Raw genomic sequence first — 24250 nt, forward strand, 5'->3', positions numbered from 1 at the left:
GTATAAACTTAAAATTTTTTTTAAAGGATATGGTAAATGTTTAATATAATGTTTGATTCCATTATTTAGTCTTGATTTTTAAACATTTCATACTAGTAGGCTTTATCATCTCTTATACCCTAGCTTCACTGTGTTTTCTTTGTTAGTTGCAAAGATAGTTTTGGATTCTAGTTTTGGATTCCATTCTTGTCATTTCTCTTGAGAACAGTGCATTCAATAGTACAGTGAAGTGATTCAATAATAGTTTAAATTAAATGATCCTTTAATGCCAGCCTTTGTGCTAAGCAGTTTACATGCATTTAAGGTAGCCCTTATCTCTATTTTACAGATAAAAAACCTAAGATTTTTAAAAAGTTAAAAAATTACCCAGCTCATGCAGTCATTGCTAGGAAGTGTCAGGATGCAAATCCAGTTCTGTGTTTATTCCTCAGTATGGCCTCAATTAGTGTATGTAGGTCTCAAAGGCAAGTGTGGGAGGAGGAAGTAGAGGAAGAGATGGAGGAGATGATGGTGATGATGATGATGAAGAAGAACAAGAAGAAAAAGAAGGAGGAGGAGGAGGAGGAGAATTATTTACTGTGCCTAGTGTATTGTAGGCACTTTCCTAATTGCCACCCATGGCTTAAATCATAATCCAAACAGCCTTGAGAGAGAGGTATTCTACTTCTTTCCAGTTAAAAAAAAAAAAAACATTCTTTTTTAACGTTTATTTATTTTTGAGAGACAGAGCATGAGCAGGTGACAGGCAGAGAGAGAGGGAGACACAGAATCCGAAGCAGGCTCCAGGCTCTGAGCTGTCAACACAGAGCCTGACGTGGGGCTCGAACTCACAAACTGCAAGATCATTAACTGAGCCAAGTTGGATGCTTAACTGACTGAGTCACCCAGGCACACCTACTTCTCTCTGGTTTTAAGGATGAGGCACTGAAGCTGAGTCTTGCATTTGCTCAGGGAAACAAGCTAATAAATAAAGGTAATGGGATTTAAACCGAATAGTTTTTTTATTCTAGTAAAAAAATGCTTACCATAAAATTTACTACCTTAACCATTTCTAAGTATACAGTTCAGTAGTATTAAATATATTTACCTTGTTTTGCAACCATTCTCCAGCATTTAAACCCAGATCATTTGACATAAGAATTTGTGTCCTTAACTGTACAATGACCAGTCACAGACTTGTATGTACAGAAAATTCAGTGATGGACACTTAGGCTTCATGCAGTACATTAGAGAAACCATTATAGTTTCTTTTTGAAAACATACTTGGTGTTTTATTTTATAAAAGAGGGCAGTTTTCTTTAGGAAGAAATTTTGGTTTGTTAAGGATTCACTCATGGTGAAGATGGAGAAACCAGGACCAGATTTATCCCCCTGCCTGGAAAAATCTAAGGAAACCAAGGGAAAAAAAAAAACAAAAAGCAGAGAAACCACAGTTTTTAAGACTGGTCACCAGATGGTAAATGACAGTGATCCCTGAGAGAGGGGAAATAAATGAGTCAAGACGTATGGTTGTTGCAACTTTCTATCTTGAGAAAATTTCGATCTGCAGTGATATGAGAGGAAACCTAGGTGGAGGCCAGCTAACTCTCTGAGTTGAGAAGATGAAACTGAGACTCAAGCAGGACCAAAGTAACTAGAATTCACAGACAGAATATCAGAGTGAAGAGCACTGCATAGAGAGAGAATCCCTGAGATTTGCGAAGGGTTCTCCTAGTGTTTGGCAGAGTATTGATCAGTGCATACATGTGAAGAAACTGTCTGAGTCCAGGGAAAGAAACAGTGCCTTGTGTTCACATAAGACAGGAAATAGTGCCTGTTCTCACTGGCCAGACTGGGAAAACTCTTAATTTGTGGAGCAATGGGGTAGACTACTCAGAAAAGTCTTCCTTCACTAGTTGGGAATAATTAGCCTTACAGTGAGCACTGCTCCAGAACCACCTAACAAATTAAAAATGCAAGGCCCAAAAGGATCAAACTGTTTCCAAGTAACTGTACTTTCTCTTACAACAAAGCCTGAGAATATCTATAAAAATACCAAAATTGCTTACCACCCAATAAAGTGAAATTTGTAATGTCTGGGATCCATTTAGTGAAAGATTATAAGGCATACATTGAAGCAAGAAAACAATAATCCATAGTGAGAAGAATAAGCAACCAATTGGAACCAACCTGGAAGTGACACAGGTATTAGAATTAACAGACAAGAGCATTAAAAGAGTTATTACTGTATTTCATGTAAGTAGAGACATAGAAAATATTAAACACAAATCTAACTTATAGAGATGAAAAGTATACTGTTTTCAATGGGAAGTACACTGGATGACATTAACAGCAGATTAGATATTGCAGAATATTAGTGAACTAGAAGACATAGCAGTAGAAACAATTCAAAATAAAAAGAGATAAAAGAATTTTTAATGAATATGAAAAACCACTAGTGGACTGTGGGAAGGGTTTGAATGACCTGATATACTTGTAATTGGAATCCTTCTGGAGAAGGATGGAGAGAGTTCAACAACAACACAACAACAACAAAACTGGAAGAAATAATGGTTGAAAAAGTGTCCAGCCACAGATCCAAGAAGTTCACTGTTACAAAGCTCAAGAAATATGGAGAAACCAAACCACATAGTAATCAAATTATTCAAAGCCAGTGGTAAAGAGGAAAATCTTAAAAAACTAGAGAGGGTAAAGACACATTATATTCAGAGGCGAAGATGAGGATGACAGATTTCTTGTCAGAAGGAATACAGTTGAAAAGATGGTGGAGCAACATCTTAAAAGTATTTAAAGAAAAATATATGAACCTGTCAGCCTATAATTCTATGCTTCATGGAAATATCTTTCAAAAATGAAGACAAAATAAAGACTTCAGACATAGAAAAGCTGGAAGAGTTTTTCACCAGCAGAATAAATATTAGAGGAAGTCATCCAGAAGGAAAATGATACTAGATGGAAATATGGATTCACATAAAGGAATAAAGAACCCTGAAAATGATGATTAAAGGAGATTTTTTTTTCTTGTTATTTAAACCTCCTTAAAAGGTAATTATTTCAGGACACCTGAATGGCACAGTCATTTAAGCATCTGACTTTGGCTCAGGTCATGATCTCATGGTTGATGGGTTTGAGCTCCCTGTTGGACTCTGTGCTGACAGCTTGGAGCCTGGAGCCTGCTTCATATTTTGTGTCTTCCTCTTTTTCTCCCCTTCCCCTGCTAGCACTCTGTCTCTCACTGTTTCCAAAAATTTAATAAAATAATTATTTCAACCCAAACAACAACAATATATTGTGGGGTTTATAATATATATGTAAGTAAAATATACAATAGCAGTAACCTAAAGGCCAGAAGGAGAGAAATGGAAGTATATAAATGTTAGGTTCTTACACCTGACATGTTATAATATCACTTGAAGGTAGGCAGGGATAAGTTAATGAGGTGTACTATAAACCTTAAAGCAACTACTGAAATAGCCAAAGAGTTTTGCTAATAAGCCAATGAAGAGATAATAATGAAATCATAAAAAATAGTACAAAAGAAAGAAAAAGGAACAAAGTGCAGATGAGTCAAATAGAAATAACATTGATAGACTTAGATCTACCCATATTAGTAACTTTTATTTTTAAAAAAATTAATGTTTTTATTTATATTTGAGAGAGAGGTACAGAGTACGAGTGGGAAAGGGGCAGAGAGGGAGGCACAGAATCAGAAGCAGGCTTCTGTTTCTGAGCTGTCAGCACAGAGCCTGACATGGGCCTTGAACTCAAGAACGGTGAGATCATGACCTGAGCTGAAGTCAGTGCTTAACCAGTTGAGCCACCCAGGTGCCCCATTAGTAACTACTTTAAATGTAAATGATCTAGACATCCTAATTAAAAGGCAGAGATTATCAGATTGGATAAAAAGCAAGACCCAAGGGGCGCCTGGCCAGCTCAGTTGGTAGAACATGTAACTCTTGGTTTCAGGGTTGTGAGTTCAAGCCCTATGTTGGGCATAGAGATCACTTAAAGAAAAAAAGCAAGACCCAATTATATGCTGCTTATGACAACTTCACTTTAAATATCAAGATACAGATAGGTTAAAAGTAAAGGATGGAAAAAGATACACTATGCTAGTCCAAAAAAAAAAAAAGATAGTGGCCATTTTAATATCAAAGTGGATTTTAGGACATAGACTATTGCAAAGAATAAAGAAGATCATTTGTTTTTGTTTTTGTTTTTAATTTTTAATGTTTATTTGTTTTTGAGAGAGACAGAGAGACAGAGCATGAGCAGGGGGAGGGGCAGAGAGAGAGGGAGACACAGAATTTGAAACAGACTCCAGGCTCTGAGCTGTCAGCATAGAGCCGGATGCAGGGTTCAAACTCACAAACCGTGAGATATGATCTGAGCCGAAGTCGGACACTTAACCGACTGAGCCACCCAGGCGCCCTGAAGATCATTTGTTAATGATAAAGGATGAATTGATCCAAAAGGCATGATAATCATGAACATTTATGCATGTAATAACAGAGCTTCAAAAATCAACAAAGCAAACAGTTGCAGGGGAAAAACAGAAGATCACAATCATAGACAGATTTCAGTACCCCTCTCTTGATAATAGAACAGGTAGGTAGAAAAATCAGTAAGGATATAAAAGACTTGAACAATCCCATCAACCAGTTTGATCTGGTTGAAATTTATAGAATACTCAAGAAGAGCAGAGATTGACATTTCTGGAACACTCACCATTAACAGCAGAATACACATTCTTTTCAAGTGCACATGGAATATTGTAAATATCATATTCTGGGTCATAAAATAACTATGTATTTAAAAGTATTGATATACAAAGCATGTTTTCTGGCTGTAGTGGGGTAAATTAGAAGTCAATAGCAAAAAGATAATTGAGAAAATCCTTAGTATTCGAAAATAAGTAACAGACTTATAAATAGTACATGGATCAAAATGGAAATTAGAAAGTATACTGAATAGAATAAAATGGTAACAGCATAACAGAATTTGTGGGATGCTGCTAAAGCTGTTATTAAGGGTACATTTATAGTACTAAACATCTGGATTAGAGAAGAAGCAAAGTCTTGAATCAGTGGCATTACCTTATGCAACAAAAAAGAAGAGTAGTTAAACTCAAAGTAAGCATTAAATAAATAATGAAGACCAAAGGGAAAATCAATAAATAGAAAACAAAGATAATTAGGGAAAATCAAAGGAAATAAAAGTTTTTTTTTTTTAAATATAAATAAAATCAATAAATCTCTAGCTATCCTGATCAGGAATGAAAGAGACAAGATATAGATTACCAATATCAGGAATGAGAGAGGTAATATCACTACAGATTCAAAAAGGTGTAAAAACATAATAAGGGAATTTTGGACAATTTTATTAACATAACTTAAACATCTTAGGTGAAATGGACAAATTCTTGCAAAGCTCATTTAAGAAGTAGATAATGTGAATAGCTCTTTATATATGAAATTGAAATTATAGTTAATAACCTTTTCACAAAGAGAAGTCTAGGCCAGGATGGCTTTACTGCTGAATTCTGCCAAACATTTAAGGAGGTACAAATACGAGTGCTATATGAGTGTGTCCACAAAGTTGAAAAAGAGGTAATATTTTCCAATTCCTCTTTTACTCTGATATCAAAACTTGGCTAAGATAGTACAAAAAATAGAAAACTTCAGACCAGTGTCTCTCATGAACACAGATAACAAAGATTCTAAACAAAGTTATATTAGCAAGTCAAATCCCACAATATTGTAAAACATAGTACATTGTAACCAAGTGGGGTTTATTTCAGTAATGCAGGTTGGTTTAATATTAGAAAATCAGTCAATTTGGGGGGCACCTGAATGGCTCATTCCGCTAAGGGTCCGACTTTGGTTCAGGTCATGGTCTCACGGTTCTTGAGTTCGAGCTCTGCATTGGACTCTGTCCAGAGAGCTCAGAGCCTGGAACCTGCTTCAGATTCTGTGTCTCCCTCTCTCTCTGCCCCTCCCCCACTCACACTCTATCCTCAAAAATAAACAAACATTGGGGCGCCTGGGTGGCGCAATCGGTTAAGCGTCCGACTTCAGCCAGGTCACGATCTCGCGGTCCGTGAGTTCGAGCCCCGCGTCAGGCTCTGGGCTGATGGCTCGGAGCCTGGAGCCTGTTTCCGATTCTGTGTCTCCCTCTCTCTCTGACCCTCCCCCGTTCATGCTCTGTCTCTCTCTGTCCCAAAAATAAATAAAAAACGTTGAAAAAAAAATTAAAAATAAATAAATAAATAAATAAATAAATAAATAAACAAAAAAAAATTAAAAAAAAATCAGTCAACTTTGTCACGTTAATAAGCTAAAAAAATCCATGGAATCAACTTACTAGGTGTAGAAAGAGCAGGTGACAGGTCAGCATCTGTCCCTGATAGTTTTTATCTATAAAGTATTAATAAAAAACTTAACCTAACCTGATAAAAGACATCAAAGACAAACTTGTGGCTAACTTTCAAACTTTTGTGTATGGTTGAAATTCCCATTACAATAAATTTTTAGAAAAATGTATGTGAAAATAAAGTACTAACATTAGTGAGACAGTTGTTTCATACATATTTGTAGATATTTGAATAATCATGGAATCGTATTAGGACTAGAATGGACCTTCATTATGATACTAATTCAAACTGTTTATTTTTTATAGGTCAATATGGAAATCCTTTAAATAAATACATTAGACATTATGAAGGATTATCTTATGATGTGGATTCATTACACCAAAAACACCAGCGTGCCAAAAGAGCAATTTCACATGAGGACCAGTTTTTACGTCTAAATTTCCATGCCCATGGAAGGTGAGTAAACTTAATTGCTGTGTCTGAAGTTTTCTTACATTTAGTCTGGTTAGAAGAAGAAATGTATATCATTAATTTTCCTTCTCTAATGGAAAGGTCCTCATTCTAGTCTAGAATTTGGTATATATGCTAGAAAAATGTTTTCTTTTAAAATGGATTGCCCTTTTTATATTAAGGCAACAGTCAAATTTAAATGTTTTTAAATTTTGAAGCCAATCCTCTGTTGTATATTTAGTAGAGGATATATCTTTAAAGAAGAGTCTTGATTTCCCACTACTTTTTATGTATTTTATGGGTCAATAGATCTGTCTTCTGGTGCCAACAGTGAAGGTAGCTGGTTTTATGTCATTAATACTTTTAATTTCTCATTAACTCAATTTTATTAACTCTAAAATGACAGTTTGTAGACAGATCACCTACTGTACTGCTCATTTCTCAGACAGAATTGTTAAGGGATAAAGAACAGGGAGCCAGGGAAGAAAGGCAGAAATCACATTTGTTTAGTGCCTGGGGTGTCCCAGGTGCATATATGCTTTATATGCATTTTCTTTTTTAATCTTCTCAAAACCCAAAGTAAATATCTATTTATATCTGAGGAAACTAAGGCTCAGAGACGTTAAATTATTTCTTTAAAGTTACACAGCATAGGGGCGCCTGAGTGGCTCAGTCAGTTAAGCGTCGCATCAGCTCAGGTCATGATCTCGCTGTTCGTGAGTTCGAGCCCCATGTTGGGCTCTGTGCTGACAGCTCAGAGCCTGGAGCCTGCTTCAGATTTTGTGTCTCCCTCTCTATCTACCTCTCCCCCACTCACAGTCTGTCTCTCTCTGTCTCTCAAAAATGAATGAACGTTAAAAAAAAAAAAAAAATTTAAAGTTATACAGCATAGATTTGAGCCAGACCTGACTGACTCAGACCTTGTACTTTTTTCTTTCTGTTGTTTAGGGGTACATAGATACAAAATCTTGGAGTATTCTCTATTAGACTTTGTCTTGCTTGCTGTAATTGGTAAATCTATTCCTTTTGTGTTTTTCCTATTGATACAACCCTGATTTATTGTTCACCTCCTAATAGGTTTCCCAGCTTCCTTTCCATTTATCATTAAAGCTATCCTATGGACTGCTACAAGATGACTGTTCCTTAAATGCTTACTTTTTCATGTCAGCTTATTTTTCTAAAGTCCTCAGTTAATGATTGTAAGCCACATTTCTTAACTTGGCTTTCACGATTCTCTGTAAATTAATTCTAGTCTGTTTCTGTCAACTTTGTTCCGTTTCCCAATATAAGTGTCTTTTTCACCCAGAATGATCATCTGGTTGCTGAATATACCATGAGCAGTTTGTATTCTGAGTCATTTATCTTAAATCTTGATCATCTTTTAATGTACAGTTCAAGTTCTACTTCTTTAAAAATTTACCTACACCTTCCTCAGAACTTTTAAATTGCTCATCTGTACCACTGGTATTTGATTTGTTCTGTCTTCCTTTTTATGAGTATATTTGTTTATTTTTCTATAACTTTTGTTCCTCACAGGGAGGCATCCTGGCTACTGTTTAGTAATGTTTATTTTTTGTACTTATGCTTAAGTACAGATGTACTACAGATGCTTGGGGCGCCTGGGTGGCTTGGTCGGTTAAGCGTCCGACTTTGGCTCAGGTCCTGATCTCATCGCTCGTGAGTTCAAGCCCCGCTTCGGGCTCTGTGCTGACAGCTCAGAACCTGGAGCCTGTTTGGGATTCTGTGTCTCCCTCTGTCTCTGATCCTCCCACGTTCATGCTATGTCTCTCTCTGTCTCAAAAATAAATAAATGTTAAAAAAAAAAATTAAAAGTGTGATCAGATGTACAGATGCTTAAGAAAGATATTAATGGATGAATAATTATTTTTAATCAGATATAAAATTATTAATTACTAATCATATAATAAATACTATGTAACTTAAAGTGTTCTGCACATGTAAATAAATATTAAATTAACTTATTTTCCATATTAAAATGTAATGATCATTGTAGAAAAAAGTACTTTTAAGTTATGAAATCTCTTGCTTTGATTTGAAGGAGGTAAGAAGATACATTTAGGGTCTTTTTTTTAAGGTAAGAATATTACTGACAGCAATTTATGTAAATTTTTATGACCCTTAACTTCAGATATTTTTTAATTCCCCATTCTTTATCAGTATCATGAAATAATAGCAATCTTTCAGCCTTCCTAAGTTTTTAGTGACCACCTCGAAATAAATTTAATATTATATTCCAAATACAGTGTAACTACCAAAAGGAAAAGTCGAGATTCTAGCTGCTTTTGGTTTGGATACCACATTTCTATTACATCATTAGATTTTTATTTGATCTATGACATAATTCATGTTGAGTTTGTGGCAAAGCTAAATTCCTAGCTCTCCCCCACTCCTCCTTTTTTGTTGTGTTTATGCATGTGTGAGAGAGAGAGCATGTGAGTGCATGCTGTTTAGTCATCCATAAACTTATTTATTGACTGCTAGTTAAAAGTTACCTAGTTTAGGCTGTGGGTGGTAGAAACATAAATCAAACATAGATCTAATAGGGGCTCTAAGATGTGTGCAAGTCATTTCGTAGGAGGAAAATGTGATATGGTGCTTTATAGATAAAATACTATAGATATTCAAATGATACAAATGAGACCTGAAGCTCTCAACAAAGGGCCTGCAGCCAGGAGATCTCATGCTGTGTATAAGTGGTCATCTTAAGTACTTTTAACAGAAATCTTTTTAATCAACTATATATATATATATATATATATATACACTACTTTTTCTAGAGTAGATCCAAATTGAGGTATTGTATTTTACTGTTTCAATTATCATACTTGTATGTTGATGCTGTCTCAATTTGTGCCCTAAAATGTGGTCATTTTAATTATGTTGTAACATACATTAGTTAAAAATGTGATGATCTGATCGTTTTATTTCTCTCTTTCCTTGCAAAGGTCTATGAAATGACCTGGGTGGTATAGTTATAGATTTCCTGCTAAGTCTCTCCCCCTCCACCATATACAAAAAGTTAGTTTTGGTACTCTACGACCCCCTTAAACAGGATTTGTATTGATACACAAATTATGGGTTATTTGGTTAATAACAATTTATAATACAAATGAGAAGTGATTATGATAAAATAGTGTGTTGATTAGAAGACCCAGTTTTATTTTGAATATGGTTTTGGGGTGACTTTGGGCTATACCTAGCAGTCCAGTCTGTAAAATGTGTGCTGCTCTTGTGCATTGTGGCTAGACCTGTTATCTATTTTTCCATCTTTTAAAACATAATCAAGTAGAGTTTGTTTCTTCTGATTATATGGTTCAGTTTAATCCCGTAGAATCACATTGCTGTGATTTAAAAATTACAGAATATAATAAATACTGTGTAGTTAACTTAGAAAAGAGGAAAATACCTGAAAAGGGTTCTGCTTAGATGACTTGTATCTCTGAGTACTAGCACAGTCTGTGTGTGTGTGTGTGTGTGTGTGTGTGTGTGTGTGTATTAAACTCATCCTTTGTGCTGTTTGTTTTATGCTTAAGTGCATGAGCAAACTTTTTTCAACCTGGCTTCCAAGTTTCCTAAATCAGAAAGGGTGTATCACATACCAGATTTACAGATATTAATGTTAAATGAAGAAATGTTGAGATTTTTTAAGCCTGAAGTCCATTCTTAGGAATTCCATGAATGGCACACCTGGGTGCCTCAGTCATTTAAGCCTCTGACTCTTGATTTTGGCTCGAGTTATGATCTCACGGTTTGTGGTTTCAAGCCCTGTGTTGAGCTCTGCACTGACAGTGCAGAGCCTGCTTGGGATTCTCTCTGTCCCTCTCTGTCTGCCCGTCTCCTGCTTGCATGTGCATACTCTCTCTCAAAATAAATAAATAAACTTAAAAAAAAAAAGAATTCCATGAAAAACTAGTGCTCTTGAAATAAAGTTTGAAGTTGTTTGAAAATATGGAATGCCTGGGTGGCTCAGTCATTTAAGTATCCGACTCTTAGTCTTAGCTCACGTCCTTTCCTTCCTTCCTTCCTTCCTTTCTTTCTTTCTTTCTTTCTTTCTTTCTTTGTTTTTAACTTGTTTTATTTTTTAAAATTTACATCTAAATTAGTTAGCATATAGTGCAACAATGATTTCAGGAGTAGATTCCTTAGTGCCCCTTACCCATTTAGCCCATCCCCCCTCCCACACCCCCCTCTAGCAACCCTCAGTTTGTTCTCCATATTTATGAGTCTTTTCTGTTTTGTCCCCCTCCCTGTTTTTATATTATTTTTGTTTCCCTTCCCTTATGTTCATCTGTTTTGTCTCAAAGTCCTCATATGAGTGAAGTCATATGATTTTTGTCTTTTTCTGACTGACTAATTTCACTTAGCATAATACCTGCCACTTCCATCCACGTAGTTGCAAATGGCAAGATTTCATTCTTTTTGATTGCTGAGTAATACTCCATTGTATATATGTGTGTGTGTATATATATATATATATATATATATACACACACACATACATACATATACACCACTCCTTCTTTATCCATAAATCCATCAGTGGACATTTGGACTCTTTCCATACTTTGGCTATTGTCGATAGGGCTGCTATAAACATGGGGGTGCATGTGTCCTTTTGAAATAGCACACCTGTATCCTGTGGATAAATGCCTAATAGTGCAATTGCTGGGTCGTAAGGTAGTTCTATTTTTAGTTTTTTGAGGAACCTCCATACTGTTTTCCAGAGTGGCTGCACCAGCTTGCATTCCCACTTTCTTTTTTTTTAAGTTTATTTATTTATTTGAAAGAGAAAGCACGAGTCAGGGAGGGGCAGAGAGAGAGAGAATCCCAACCAAGCTCTGTGCTGTTGTCACAGAACCTGATGTTGGGCTCGAACCCACAAACTGTGAGATCGTGATCTGTGCCGAAGTCGGATGCTTACTTAACTAAGCCACCCAGGCGACCCTCAACTCAGGTCTTGATCATTTCAGGGTCATGAGTTCAAGCCCTGCATTGGGCTCTATGCTGGGCATGGAGCCTACTTTAAAACAAAACAAAACAAAACAAAACAAAATTTTGAAGGTGGCTGGGTGACTGGCAAAGCCTGTGTGGTTTGGTTGAGGGTCCAACTCTTGATTTCGGCTCAGGTCATGATCTTGTGGTCCTAAGATTAAGCACCATGCCGGGCTTCGTGTTGACTGAGCATGGAGCCTGCTTGAGATTCTTTTTCTCTCTTTCCCTCTGCCCCTCTCACCCACTCACACACACACACACTCTCTCTCGCTAAAGTACAAATAAAATAAAAAGTCATGTGGGCATGTGGACAGTGCTATAGGAAAGATTGTTAAGGAAATGTAAGTATTTTGAAACATACTTCTGTAATATTGATTAGAGTATTAAAATATTTTGATAATAGATGCTAGGGTAAAAGATACCTCTTAGCTTTGCTTAGAAATTAGGAATCAGTTTTCTCAATTTCAGAAATTGCTTTACTTGGATAAGTTCTGATAAATGGGATGCCTGAGTGATATGTACCCAGAGCATTGCTTCTTCCTCTAAGCTCACTTAGCAATAAGTATATCAATTATAGCATTTATTACATTTTATTATAACTTTGTTTACATCCATATGTCCTTTGTTCCTGCAAACTTGAAGGGCAAAGCCTGAGTTATATTCACCTTTTTTCTATAGGTGTTGGTCATTTAAGTTATACTGAATGAGTGAATGAATGAATGAAACATTATGAAGGTAGTACAACATTTACAAGCATAAAATGCTGACAGGGAGATATGTAACTAATATTTATGTTAAGGTCTGGCCCTTACCAGAGAGTTTAATGAGAAAAAGTAAGGTAAAATAAGTATCAGCTGCTTATTGTGTACTTAATTTTTTTAAATATTGAAAGTACTTTTTAAAAATTGTATTTTAGAGAGAGAAACAGTGCAAGCAGGGAGACGGACAAAGGGGAGAGAGAAAATCTTAAGCAGGCTCCATACTCAGTGTGGAGCCCAACGTGGGGCTTGATCCCATTTGACCTGAGCCAAAATGAAGAGATGCTCAAGCAACTGAGCCACCCAGGTGCCCCTGCATCTTGAATTTGATGGATAATAAAGTACACTAAGATATTAGAAATCGATTTTCAGCTTAAATATTGTGTAGCCTAAAATATCTCATCCTTTTAAGCAGTTGTTTCTAATCGGTGAGTGGTAGGCAGATTTATTATATTGTGGGATGCAGGATTTTTAAAATACCTGTGGAAGATACATTTTTTGTCAGGCCTCATGTTCATGTGAAAGCATGTGATGTGCCAGGGACTGTCTTTGTTATTCCCTTTCCTTATTCTTCTTTGATACTAGGAAATGACATGTTGTATCCTACCATCCCTGGCTTCATTTGTCTTGTGTTTTAGGCTTGTATATTACCAATGTATTGCAGTTTCATTAGGAATTTTGCTTATGTGACTTAAGTGACTTTAATAAAATGTATATTTTATATTGTTCAAGTTTGGGTTTTATGTAATTACTGAAATATTATTATAGTCCTATATTGGTATAGATGAAAATTTATGAAAAATAATTATCTCTTGGACTTATCCAAGAGTATTAGTATAGCCTGAGAAAAACTCACTGCAAGATTATTTAGTAGTTATTTTTAATATAGCTCACAGTGAGATTCTAATGTGAACTAATATTTTTAAATTTATGCCTTTTGTTACAACTGTCATTAAAGAGAAGCATAAGGGATCATTCCACTATTCCTTTTTTGTTTTTAAAGTTTATTTATTTATTTTGAGAGAGAGAGAGTGTGAGCAGGGTAGGGGCAGAGAGAGAGAGGGAGAGAAGAATCCTGAGCAGGCTACGTAGAGCCTGATGTGGGGCTCAAACTGAATAACCGTGAGATCATGACCTGAGCTGAAACCAAGAGTTGGATGCTCAACTGAGCCACCCAGGTACCCCAACTACTATTCCTATTTCTTAATAGAATTTCTATAAATTTTCTGAAATACTGCTTCATAGTGGTATTTAAAAAAAATAAGTTGAACGAAAATCTAAGAACTCCAATATAATACAGTTGATCTTTTTGGTAGGAAGTATGTGTATATTGTTATATTGAATCATGTTTTTTTTCTTGTTGTGTGTATATATTTTTGAGCCTTTTCCTGCTTTATATCTTATTTTCCAAATTATACGCAGGTGTCTTTATTTTCTGGTCTTCTCACCACTTTGCTAACTTTATTGCCTTTCATAGATTTGATGGTTCAAATCTACCAACTTTACATTTGAGTGGAACATCACTTAGTAAAGAAACTTGTGATTTTATAGGAAGGATAATAAATATATTGAAACAGTCATAAACTAGGTAGAGAAAGGAGTATTGTGATCATTCAGAGACTGAGTGGAGTTCTCTTCTAAGTTAACGTGGATTATCTAGAGATTTCTTACGAGCCTCAGTTCTCTCAGTAAAACCCTGAATTTTAGATGTGATAATGTTTCGGCCCTTTCCTGCTTTAAAATTCTATATATTAGTAACACTCAAGTAACTAAATTAAAAAAAATAAAAACATGTAAGTTATTTTTTGTGCCGTTGTGTTTAATTATTTGGGTACGTAATAAATCAAAAATTGTTTCTATCTAATATGTGATTTGTATATAATGTAAAAAGATATTGGATTTTTTTTAAGTGCTGTAAAATGTTTTGGAAAACTCACAAGTTTCCTTTTTTTCGGATTGTGACAACATAATTCTTCCTATAGCCTTAGTAATATGTTCACAAACTGTTTAAAACAAACGGTCAGACATCTGACATTTTCTTTTGCAGTTTGCAACATAAATTCTCCCTACTCCTAAAATATGAGGGTATCAAGAATAAAGCCTAAGTAATCTGTAAAAGATATAAATATTCCTTTCTATGGATCCTGACTAGATTTGGTTTATTAGTCTGGGCGTGTCTGTATTTTATCTTTGTCATAGCAATAGTGGGGTAGCAGAAAGCTCGGATAGGACACTTTTAACTCTGTAGACAAACAAGCATACTTTGAGAAGCAGAAGTAAGAATCCAGGGAGCACAAACAGAACAGATGCCAGAACAATAAAGAAAAACAGAATAAATTTAAATTGTGTATAAATGCTATTATTGTGCTTGAGGAAAAACTAAATTTTGAAAAATACTGACTTGGCAATGAAATATTTCCCAGCAAAATTTGAGCAAGGTTGAGCAAAAATTTGTAAAGGAAAAGGCTATTTATGTAATACCTACTTTATGTCAGGTGAAGTGCTCTTTAGCATATATCATTATTTCATACTGCTTTTTGTTTTAGTCATGGATTTTCTAGGAGGTCACATTCTTTATTCTTGCCTGTTTTCTTTTTATACGGAAATTAAAAGCCTAACAAATATGTTTTTTTAAAAAAAATCTGAAGGTGGGGTACCTGGGTGGCTCTGTCAGTTAAACGTCCAGCTCTTGATCTTGGCCAGGTCATGATCTCACAGTTTGTGAGTTGGAACCCCGTGTTGGGCTCTGTGCTGACAGCACAGAGCAGAACCTGCTTGGGATTCTTGTCTCTTCCTCTCTGTGCCCCTCCCCCTACTCGCTTGTTCGGCTGCTCTCTCAAAATAAATAAATAAAACTTAAAAAAAAATCTGAAGTGACCCTGGCTATTTGAATTACTTCCTGAATCATAAGAAAAAACAAGCTTATTGTGCTCATGTTAATTTTGTATTTAAAAAGCTAAATTGAGAGCTGATGATTGCTCTGAGTTTAGCTTCTTAGACATTTCAACATGAAATATCATTTTTATTTTACATGTTTTTAAGCACTTACTAGGCTTTATGTGGAAGAGATGGAATGAGAGAATGAAAAGGAAATGAAAGAGTTTAAAAACATGTTTCTGGGGAACCAGGTTGGCTCAGTTGGTAGAGCATGCGACTCAATCTCAGTGTTGTGAGTTCAAGCCCCACATTGGGTGTGGAGCCTATTTAGAATAGAATGGAATGGAATGGAAGGGAATGGAATGGAATAGACTAGACTAGACTAGAATTGAATTTGCTAAAACAAAAGTGCTTTGGGACGCCTGGGTGGCTCAGTCGGTTAAGCGTCCAACTTCTGCTCAGGTAGTGATCTCGTGGTTTCTGGGTTCAGGCCTCGCATCAGACTCTGTGCTTATAGCCCAGAACCTGGAGCCTGATTTGGATTATCTGTCTCCCCCTCTCTCTGCCCCTCCCTGTCTCACACTCTGTCTCTGAAAAGTAAATAAACATTAAAAAAAAATTTTATGGAAAGTGCTTTTCTGACTCTAATTCTTTTAATACATCATTACCTCTAAAAGTTCATCAAAAACAGGTTTGTATCTGATCTATATTTATTTATTTATTTATTTATTATTAATTTTTTTATTAATTTTTTTTTAACATTTATTTATTTTTGAGACAGAGAGAGAGAGCATGAACAGGGGAGGGCAGAGAGAGAGGGAGACACAGAATCTGAAACAGGCTCCAGGCTCTGAGCTGTCAGCACAGAGCCCGACACGGGGCTCGAACTCACAGACCGTGAGATCATGACCTGAGCCGAAGTCGGACATTTAACCGACCGAGCCACCCAGGTGCCCCTCTGATCTGTATTTAATGTCGCAGTTCCTAGAGTTGGTGATCTTAGTAAATGTCAGAAGTTAAGTATATTTTAGTAGTAGAAAAACCCATCTATCACTTTCCTCAGATGTAAATTATATTTCATTCTGAAATATTGCATGTGCAGTTGGGTTTTATATGAGATAAGTATTCCAGCTTAGTTTTAATTTAGATTCATAGCCCTTCTTGTTTTTTTTTTCTTCAAGTGATTAAGCCCCATGTAAGTTGTTGTGCTGTTTCTTACAAGTGTAGCAAGGATTTTTTACGACTAAAGGTTATTTATTTATTTATTTTATTTTAAAATGTTTATTTATTTATTTAGAGAGACAGAGAGAGTTAGAGATCATGTGCACATGAGTGGGGGAAGGGCAGAGAGAGAGAGGGAGAGAGAGAATCCCTAGCAGGCCCTGCTGTCAGTGGGGAGCCCAATGTGGAGCTCAATCCCAAGAACAAAGAGATCATGACCTGAGCCAAAATCAAGTATTGGATTCTTAACTGACTGAGCCACTCAGGCACCTATAAAGGTTATTTAAGTGTTTATCCTGTTTCATTATACTTGAAAATTTTTTACGTAACTGCTGAATGGATATGTTTAGTTTATTGGTGTTATGCTTGTTTGGATTGTGTTATTAAAAGCATCAGTGAAATCTTATATAGTTGTGTGATACTTTTAAACTGGTAACTGTGTTTAAAAATTCTTTGGTAATTACATGTATAGTTTCTTTTTGAAAAGTTTCTGAATACTTGCTTTCCTCATTTGCTTGTATCATACATATCTTTTCTAACTTCTTCAAGTCTTTGCTTCTCTGGGTTGACAGATATTGTTAATACTTGTACATAGGGATAAAATCAAGTTGTTCTTTTGTGTGTGTCTCTGAAATCTTACATTATAACCGCTTCGAACTCCTTCTAAAATAGTCTGTACCGGGAGAATAATGATGAACCAACGAATCAAATATAGACAAAAAGTCTAGCGTATTTAGAATTTTGGATATGTTGGTGTGGGACAAATAGTCTTGTTATGGAATTTTGATCGCTGGATTCAGTGAACAAATATATTGTGTATTTTGTTGTTGTTGTTTAAGTTTATTTGAGCTACAAGAGATGTTTCTGTAGTTTTAATATGCTATAATTTACTAAGTCCGCTTTCATATTTTAAGCACCTTATGTATTCCAGGCACTTTAATAGTTGCTGGTAATAGAGTAACTGAATAAGACAGGTCCTTGCTGATGAGGAGTTTATGAATTCATGAGATGGGCAGGTGTTGGATTAGGAATGACAGCTGTGATAAATGCTAAGAACGGAATGTTCAGAAGATTGCTGTGGTAACATTGGGAGATGCCATCTTGTCTGGAGGTCAGAGAAGGCCACTCTTAGGAGATGGCATTTAAATTGATCCTGGAAGGATGACAGAAGAGGAGTTGGTTAGCCAAAGAAGGGGAAGATGTGTTCTAGACAGGGGAAACAGCATGTGCAAAGATACTGAGATGAGAAGTGGCATGTTTATGGAATTGAAGGAATTTTGTATGACTTGTGCTTAAAATGTGAAGGAGAATGGTTCCAGATGAGGCTGCAGATGTACGTAAGAGCCAGATCTTTTGAGAGTTTATGTAAGTTACGGTGACAAGTTTTTTACCTAGCTGTGGAAGGTTTTTAATGATAACTAAGTGTATAAGGTTTAAAAGTTCAGTTTGGCTGTGAATGAAGAATAGTTTGGAAGAGAGTTAAACTCAACGCATTGAGGCTATCTAGGAGGCTGTTGCACTGTCCCCATGGGAGGTGGTAGCCTGGATTAAGGTGGTATTAGAGGTGATGAAGGAGAGTCAATAGATTTAGGAGATATTTTAAAGGTAGGGGTGCATAGGTGGCTCAGTTGGTTATGCGTGTGACTCTCGGTTTCTGCTTAGGTCATGATCTCACAGTTTCGTGAGTTTGAGCCCTGCTTCAGGGTCTGTGTTGACAGCAGGGAGCTTGCTTGGGATTCTCTCTCTCGCCCTCTCTCTCATCCTCCCTCACTAGTGCTGTCTCTGTCTCTCTCAAAATAAATAAATAAACTTAAAAAAAAGGTAGAATTTATTGGACTTGGTAGTGAGGTATAAAAGAAGGAGTCAAAGATGACTTTTGTGGTTTGAGCAACTAAAAGGCTAATGGGTCTACTTACTGAGATAGGGAATACTGGAACAGCTATAAATTTGAGGAGAAATCGTAAGTTCACTTTTGGACATGTTTTGTGAAATTCATGAGGAGGGCCTAGGAGAGAACTGCCAAATGCCAACATTTTAAGTTTAGGTAGAGGAGGGAATGCAAAGACTGATGAGTGGTAAGAAAAGTAGAAGAAAGCCTGAGAGTGTGGTATCCTGGAAGCCAAGGGAAATGGTGTTTCAAGTAGGAGAGTGGTCAGTTGTTGCTTTTTGCTTTTGTTATGCTGCATATTAGCAATATTCTTAATCTGTGTTACTTACTCTTTGAATTTCTTTAGTTTTATTGATCTTGCTGGATCTAATTGCACATGGTAGTCCAGGTTTGGATACATCATAGACCCATATAAATAGGGTAATAAAGTAACTTCTTTTTTGGTTTGAGTTTCTAATGATTCATGATTAATAGCCAATGTATCTTTGGGCATTTTGGTTATAAGAGCATATTAGGCCAGTATCTCTGAGTAGCCGTCTCTACTAATTCTGTGGTGGTTGATTATAAGGACCCAGTTATCTTTTGAGTATAGCAAAAGATATTTTGGTTAATTTTTATTAAATTAATTTTTATAGCTTATTTTTATTAAATGTGTGAAGTGCAAACATGTTAAGTAACTTAATAAATTGTTCATTTGTGTGTATCTCTGAAATCTTAAATTGTAATCACTCTGTATTAGTTAGGTTCCCAAATTGTCATTTCTGGGAGAATAATCATGAACCAACAAACCATGTATGAACATGAAGTCTAGCATATCAAGAATCTTAGAAATGATGGAATGGGACAAATAGTTCTGTTACGAGCAGCATTCATTGTTTTTTGTTTTTGATTTTGATCCATAGTAAAACTGTTCTGACCATATACGTGACTCCCAAAATATTTTTATGTGTCAGTTTCACAAATAGCTTACGCCCACTTGTCAGACTTAGTGAGCCTTTGACATTTTTTATTTTGAGAGCCTGTAGAAGTCACTTTGTCCATTGTAATATTGGATGATGTTTTTGAGACATGGTCATTAAACTTCACTTCTATGTATTTAAAGTCCTCAAATAGGAGATTTTACCTGTGCTTTCTGTGAACATTTAAGAATCTGCTTCTTTAAAATCTTTGCTATCTTATGCTGTTTTTTCTTTTCTCATTTTTACCAACTATAAATGTAAGATGGTGGGGGCGCCTGGGTGGCGCAGTCGGTTAAGCGTCCGACTTCAGCCAGGTCACGATCTCGCGGTCCGTGAGTTCGAGCCCCGCGTCAGGCTCTGGGCTGATGGCTCAGAGCCTGGAGCCTGTTTCCGATTCTGTGTCTCCCTCTCTCTCTGACCCTCCCCCGTTCATGCTCTGTCTCTCTCTGTCCCAAAAAAAAAAAAAAAAAAAAAAAAATTAAAAAAAAAAAAAAAAAAGGTAAGATGGTGGTGGTATCTTCTTCCTAAGTTCTCATCACTTCATCATCAACCAGTTATTCATAGTTTATTAGTATTAGGCCTAGAATAGAAGTTCTTATCATTGTTTTCTTTTTCTTCTGGAAGTTGAGATGATCAGCAAAGCAAATCAGAAAGCTGTCAAATGTTTTGCTGTAGCAAAGCAGCAGTATCTCTGCTTCATCAGAAACTTTATTTTAAGTGGGAGGAAGACTTAGGATAAGAAGTGCGTATAGTACTCACATCTCCAGAGGTAAGGAAACCTGAGCTACTTGAATAGCTACAGTTGGATAAGTGGAGCCTGGGAGTAGCTTGGAGGAGGGGTTTGGATCCTCAGGCCTCCCTGGATCTGGATAGTTAACAGTGGCAGGAAAATTTGGACAGGAGTGGAATAATTGAGGAGCATAGGGAAGAGATAATGGTAGGTTTCATCTTTAAAAAAGAGATCTGAAACACTGAGAATGAATGCAGAAGGGCATGTTTCCTTCCCATCCCTTACTTCTCCCAAAAGGGAATAGGGAATATTGTAGTATGAAGGGATATAATCATAGAGATGTGTTAGAGTGTTTCCCACATAATGAATAATGTGCTAGCTGCCCAGACAAGTCTTCATTAATTCAGGAAGGTTTTGGAGTCCCTTCTCTGAACTAGATTCTATTTTCCTACCTTATCTTCTGCTCTCCTCCCCTATTTTTTTTTAACTGTTTGTTTGTTTATTTATTTATTTATGAAGTAAAATTGATGCATAACATCATGTAAGTTTTAGGTATACAACATTATTATTCGGTATTTTCATATTCTAGAAGTAGTAAACATCCATTTTGTTATCATCTGTCACTGTACAGTTGAGCCCTTTTACCCCTTTCGCCCATCTCCCAACCCCCTTCTCCTCTGGTAACTACCAGTCTGTTCTCTGTACCTGTGAGTTTGTTTTTGTTTTGTTTTGCTTTGTGTTTTAGATTCCACATATAAGTGAAATCATATGGTACTTGTCTTTCTCTCTTTGACTCATTTCACTTAGCACAGTACTGTCAAGTTCCATCCATGCATGTTGCAGATGGCAAGCTTTCCTTCTTTTTTATGGCCAGGTATCGTATTCCATTGCATGCATGCATATATGTGTATGTATATACACATACACACCCCGTTCATTCATCACTGGACACTTAGGTTGTTTCCATATCTTGGTTATCATAAATAATACTTAAGTGAACATGGGGTGCATATGTCTTTTTGAATTGTTCTTGTATTCATCAGATAAATACATAGAAATTGAATAGTTGGATCATATTTTTAACTTTTTGAGGAATCTCCATACTGTTTTTCATAGTGACTGCATCAGTTTACATTGCTACCAGCAGTGCATAATAGTTCCCTTTCTCCACATCCTCTCCAACACTTTTCTATTTCTTGCTTTTTTGATAATAGACATTCTAACAGGTGTGAAGTGGTAGGTCATTGTGGTTTTGATTTGTAATTCCCTGATAATTAGTGATGCTGAACATTTTTTTCATGTGCCTATTGGCCATCTGTATGTCTTCTTTGGAAAAGTATCTATTCAGGTCCACTGCTCATTTTTTAATCAGGTTGTTTTGTTGTTGTTTAGTTGTATGAGGTCTTTATATATATTATATGTAAACCTTCTGTTGGATATATGATTTACAAATATCTTTTCTCATTCAGTAGTTTGCCTTTTTGTTTTATTTATTTATTTATTTATTTATTCATTCATTCATTCTCTGCCAGAGTTTTTTTAGTTTGATGTAGTCTCATTTATTTTTGTTTCCCTTGCCTTTGGAGTCAGATCCAAAACAAATATTGCTAAGGCCAATATCAAGAAACTTAACCACCTGTGTTTTCTTCTAGGAATTTTATATTTTTAGTTCTTACATTCAAGTCTCCAGTCCATTTTGAGTTATTTTTTGTGTCTGGCTTAAGGAAATGATCCAGTTTCATTCTTTGCATGTAGATGTCCAATTTTCCTAGCACTTTTTATTGAAGAGACTGTTCTTTCCTCATTTTATGTTCTTGGCTCTTTTGTGTCAATTAACTGACCATATATGTGTGGGCTTATTTTTGAGCTTTGTATTCTGTTTCATTGATCTGTGTGTCTCTTTTTATGCGAGTATCATACCGTTTTGATTACTATACCTTTGTAACAGTTTGAAGTCAGGGAGTGTGATACCTCCAATTTCTGTTCTTTCTCAAAATAGCTTTGGCTACTTGGTATCTTTTATGATTCCTTATTTGTTCTGGCTCTGTGAAAAATGGCATTGAGATTTTTGATAGGTATTGCTTAGAATCTGTAGATTTCTTTGGATAATATGGACATTTTAACAGTTAATTCTTCTAATTCATGATTATGGAGTATCTTTGCATTTATTTGTGTCTTCTTTTATCAGTATCTTGTAGTTTTCAGTGTACAAGTCTTTCACCTCCTTGGTTACATTTATTCCTAAATATTTTATTCTTTTTGGTGCTATTGTAAATGGGATTGTTTTCTTTATTTTAGAGAGGGAGAGAGGGATAGAGACTGTGTGAGCAGGGGAGATGGGAAGTGGAGAGAGAATCTCAAATAGGTTCCACGCTGAGCCCACATAGGACTTGATCCCACAGCCCTGGGATCATGACCTGAGCTGAAATCAAGAGTCAGATGCTCCACTGACTGAGCCACCCAGATGTCCCAATGGGATTGTTTTCTTAATTTCTCTTTGATAGTTTGTTATTAGCACACAGAAATGCAACAGATTTCTGTATATTGATTTTGTATCCTGCAACTTAACTCATTTTTTTTAGTTCTCATAGTTTTTGGTGGCATCTTAAGTGTTTTCTATATACAGTATCATGTCATTTGCAAATAGTGACAGTTTTATTTCTTCCTTTTCAATTTGGATTCTTTTTGTTTCTTTCTTTCTCTCTTTCTTTCTTTCTTTCTTTTTTTTTTTTTTTTTTTTTTTGGTCTGATAGCTGAAGCTAAGACTTTCAGAACCATTTTGAATAAGAGTGGTGAGAGTAGACATCCTTGTCTTGATTTTAGGAAAAGCTTTCAGTTTTATTTATGTATTTTTTAAGTATATATTTCATTTTTGAGAGAGAGAGAGAGAGAGTGAGCAGTGGAGGGGCAGACAGAGAGGGAGACACAGAATCTGAAGTAGGCTCCAGGCTCCAAGCTGTCAGCACAGAGCCCAACGTGGGGCCCAAACTCACCAACCGTGAGATCATTACCTGAGCCCAAATCAGACTCAGCTTTCTTTTCACTGAGTATGATGTTAGCTGAGTTTATCAAACTTGGCTTTCACTATATTTCCTCTATATTTCACTACATTTCCTCTATACCCATTTTGTTGAGTTTTTATTATAAATGGATGTTGAATTTTGTTAAATGCTTTTTCTGCATCTATTGAGGTGACCATATGATTTTTATCCTTCATTTTTTTGATGTGGTGTTTCACGTTGACTGATTTCCTTGTGTTGATCCAGCCTTGCATTCCTGGAATAAATCTCACCTGATCATAGTGTATGATCCTTTATTTTTATTTATTTTCTTAAAGGTTATTTATTTTTGAGATAGAGAGTGAAAGTAGGGGAGGAGCAGAGAGAGAGAGAGAGAGAGAGAGAGAGAGAAAATCCCAAGCAGGCTCTGCACCATGAGTACAAAGTCCAGTGTGGGGCTTGAACTCACGAACTGTGAGATCATGATGTGAGCTGAAACCTGGAGTTCGATTCTTAATCAACTGAGCCACCCAGGTGCCCCAATGTGTGATCCTTTAAATGTATTGTTGAATTCGTTTGCTAATACTCTATTGAGGATTTTTGCATCTATATCTATCAAGGTTGTTGGCCTGTAATTTTTCTTTTTTTTTTTGGTAGTCTTGTCTGGTTTTGTTGTCAGGGCAGTGCTGGCCTTGTAAAGTGAGTTTGGAAGTGTTTCTTCCTTTTATACTTTTTGGGAAGAGTTTGAGAAGGATAGGTATTAAATCTTCTTTGAATGTTTGATAGAATTCACCAGTGAATCTGTCTGGTCCTAGAGGTTTTTGATTACTGATTTAGTTTCTTTGCTAGTATTTGATATATTCAGATTTTCTATTTCTTTATGGTTTAGTCTTGGAAGATTGTATGTTTTAGGAATTTATCCATTTTTTCGTAGGTTGTGCAATTAACTGGTATATAATTGTGTGTGCTATTCTCTTATGAT

The 24250-nt window shown here is 35.9% G+C and overlaps 1 protein-coding gene across 2 annotated transcripts in view; it reads left to right on the top strand.

The window, feature by feature from the left end:
- The window catches only part of ADAM10 (ADAM metallopeptidase domain 10), a 136877-nt gene that overhangs the window by 27320 nt on the left and 85307 nt on the right, over positions 1–24250 (top strand). The window contains exons 1-2 of one of the 2 annotated variants that reach the window (XM_042988760.1): positions 921–973; positions 6679–6829. Coding sequence is in view for 1 of the 2 variants with exons in the window: in XM_007084461.3 (XP_007084523.1) it covers positions 6679–6829 (151 nt within the window). In the remaining variant the exon portion in view is untranslated. Of the gene's footprint in view, positions 1–920; positions 974–6678; positions 6830–24250 lie in introns of those variants that run through there. The other variant, XM_007084461.3, reaches the window with a different exon arrangement.

The sequence above is a fragment of the Panthera tigris genome, chromosome B3 (assembly GCF_018350195.1).
Source record: "Panthera tigris isolate Pti1 chromosome B3, P.tigris_Pti1_mat1.1, whole genome shotgun sequence".
Taxonomy (NCBI): Eukaryota; Metazoa; Chordata; class Mammalia; order Carnivora; family Felidae; genus Panthera; species Panthera tigris.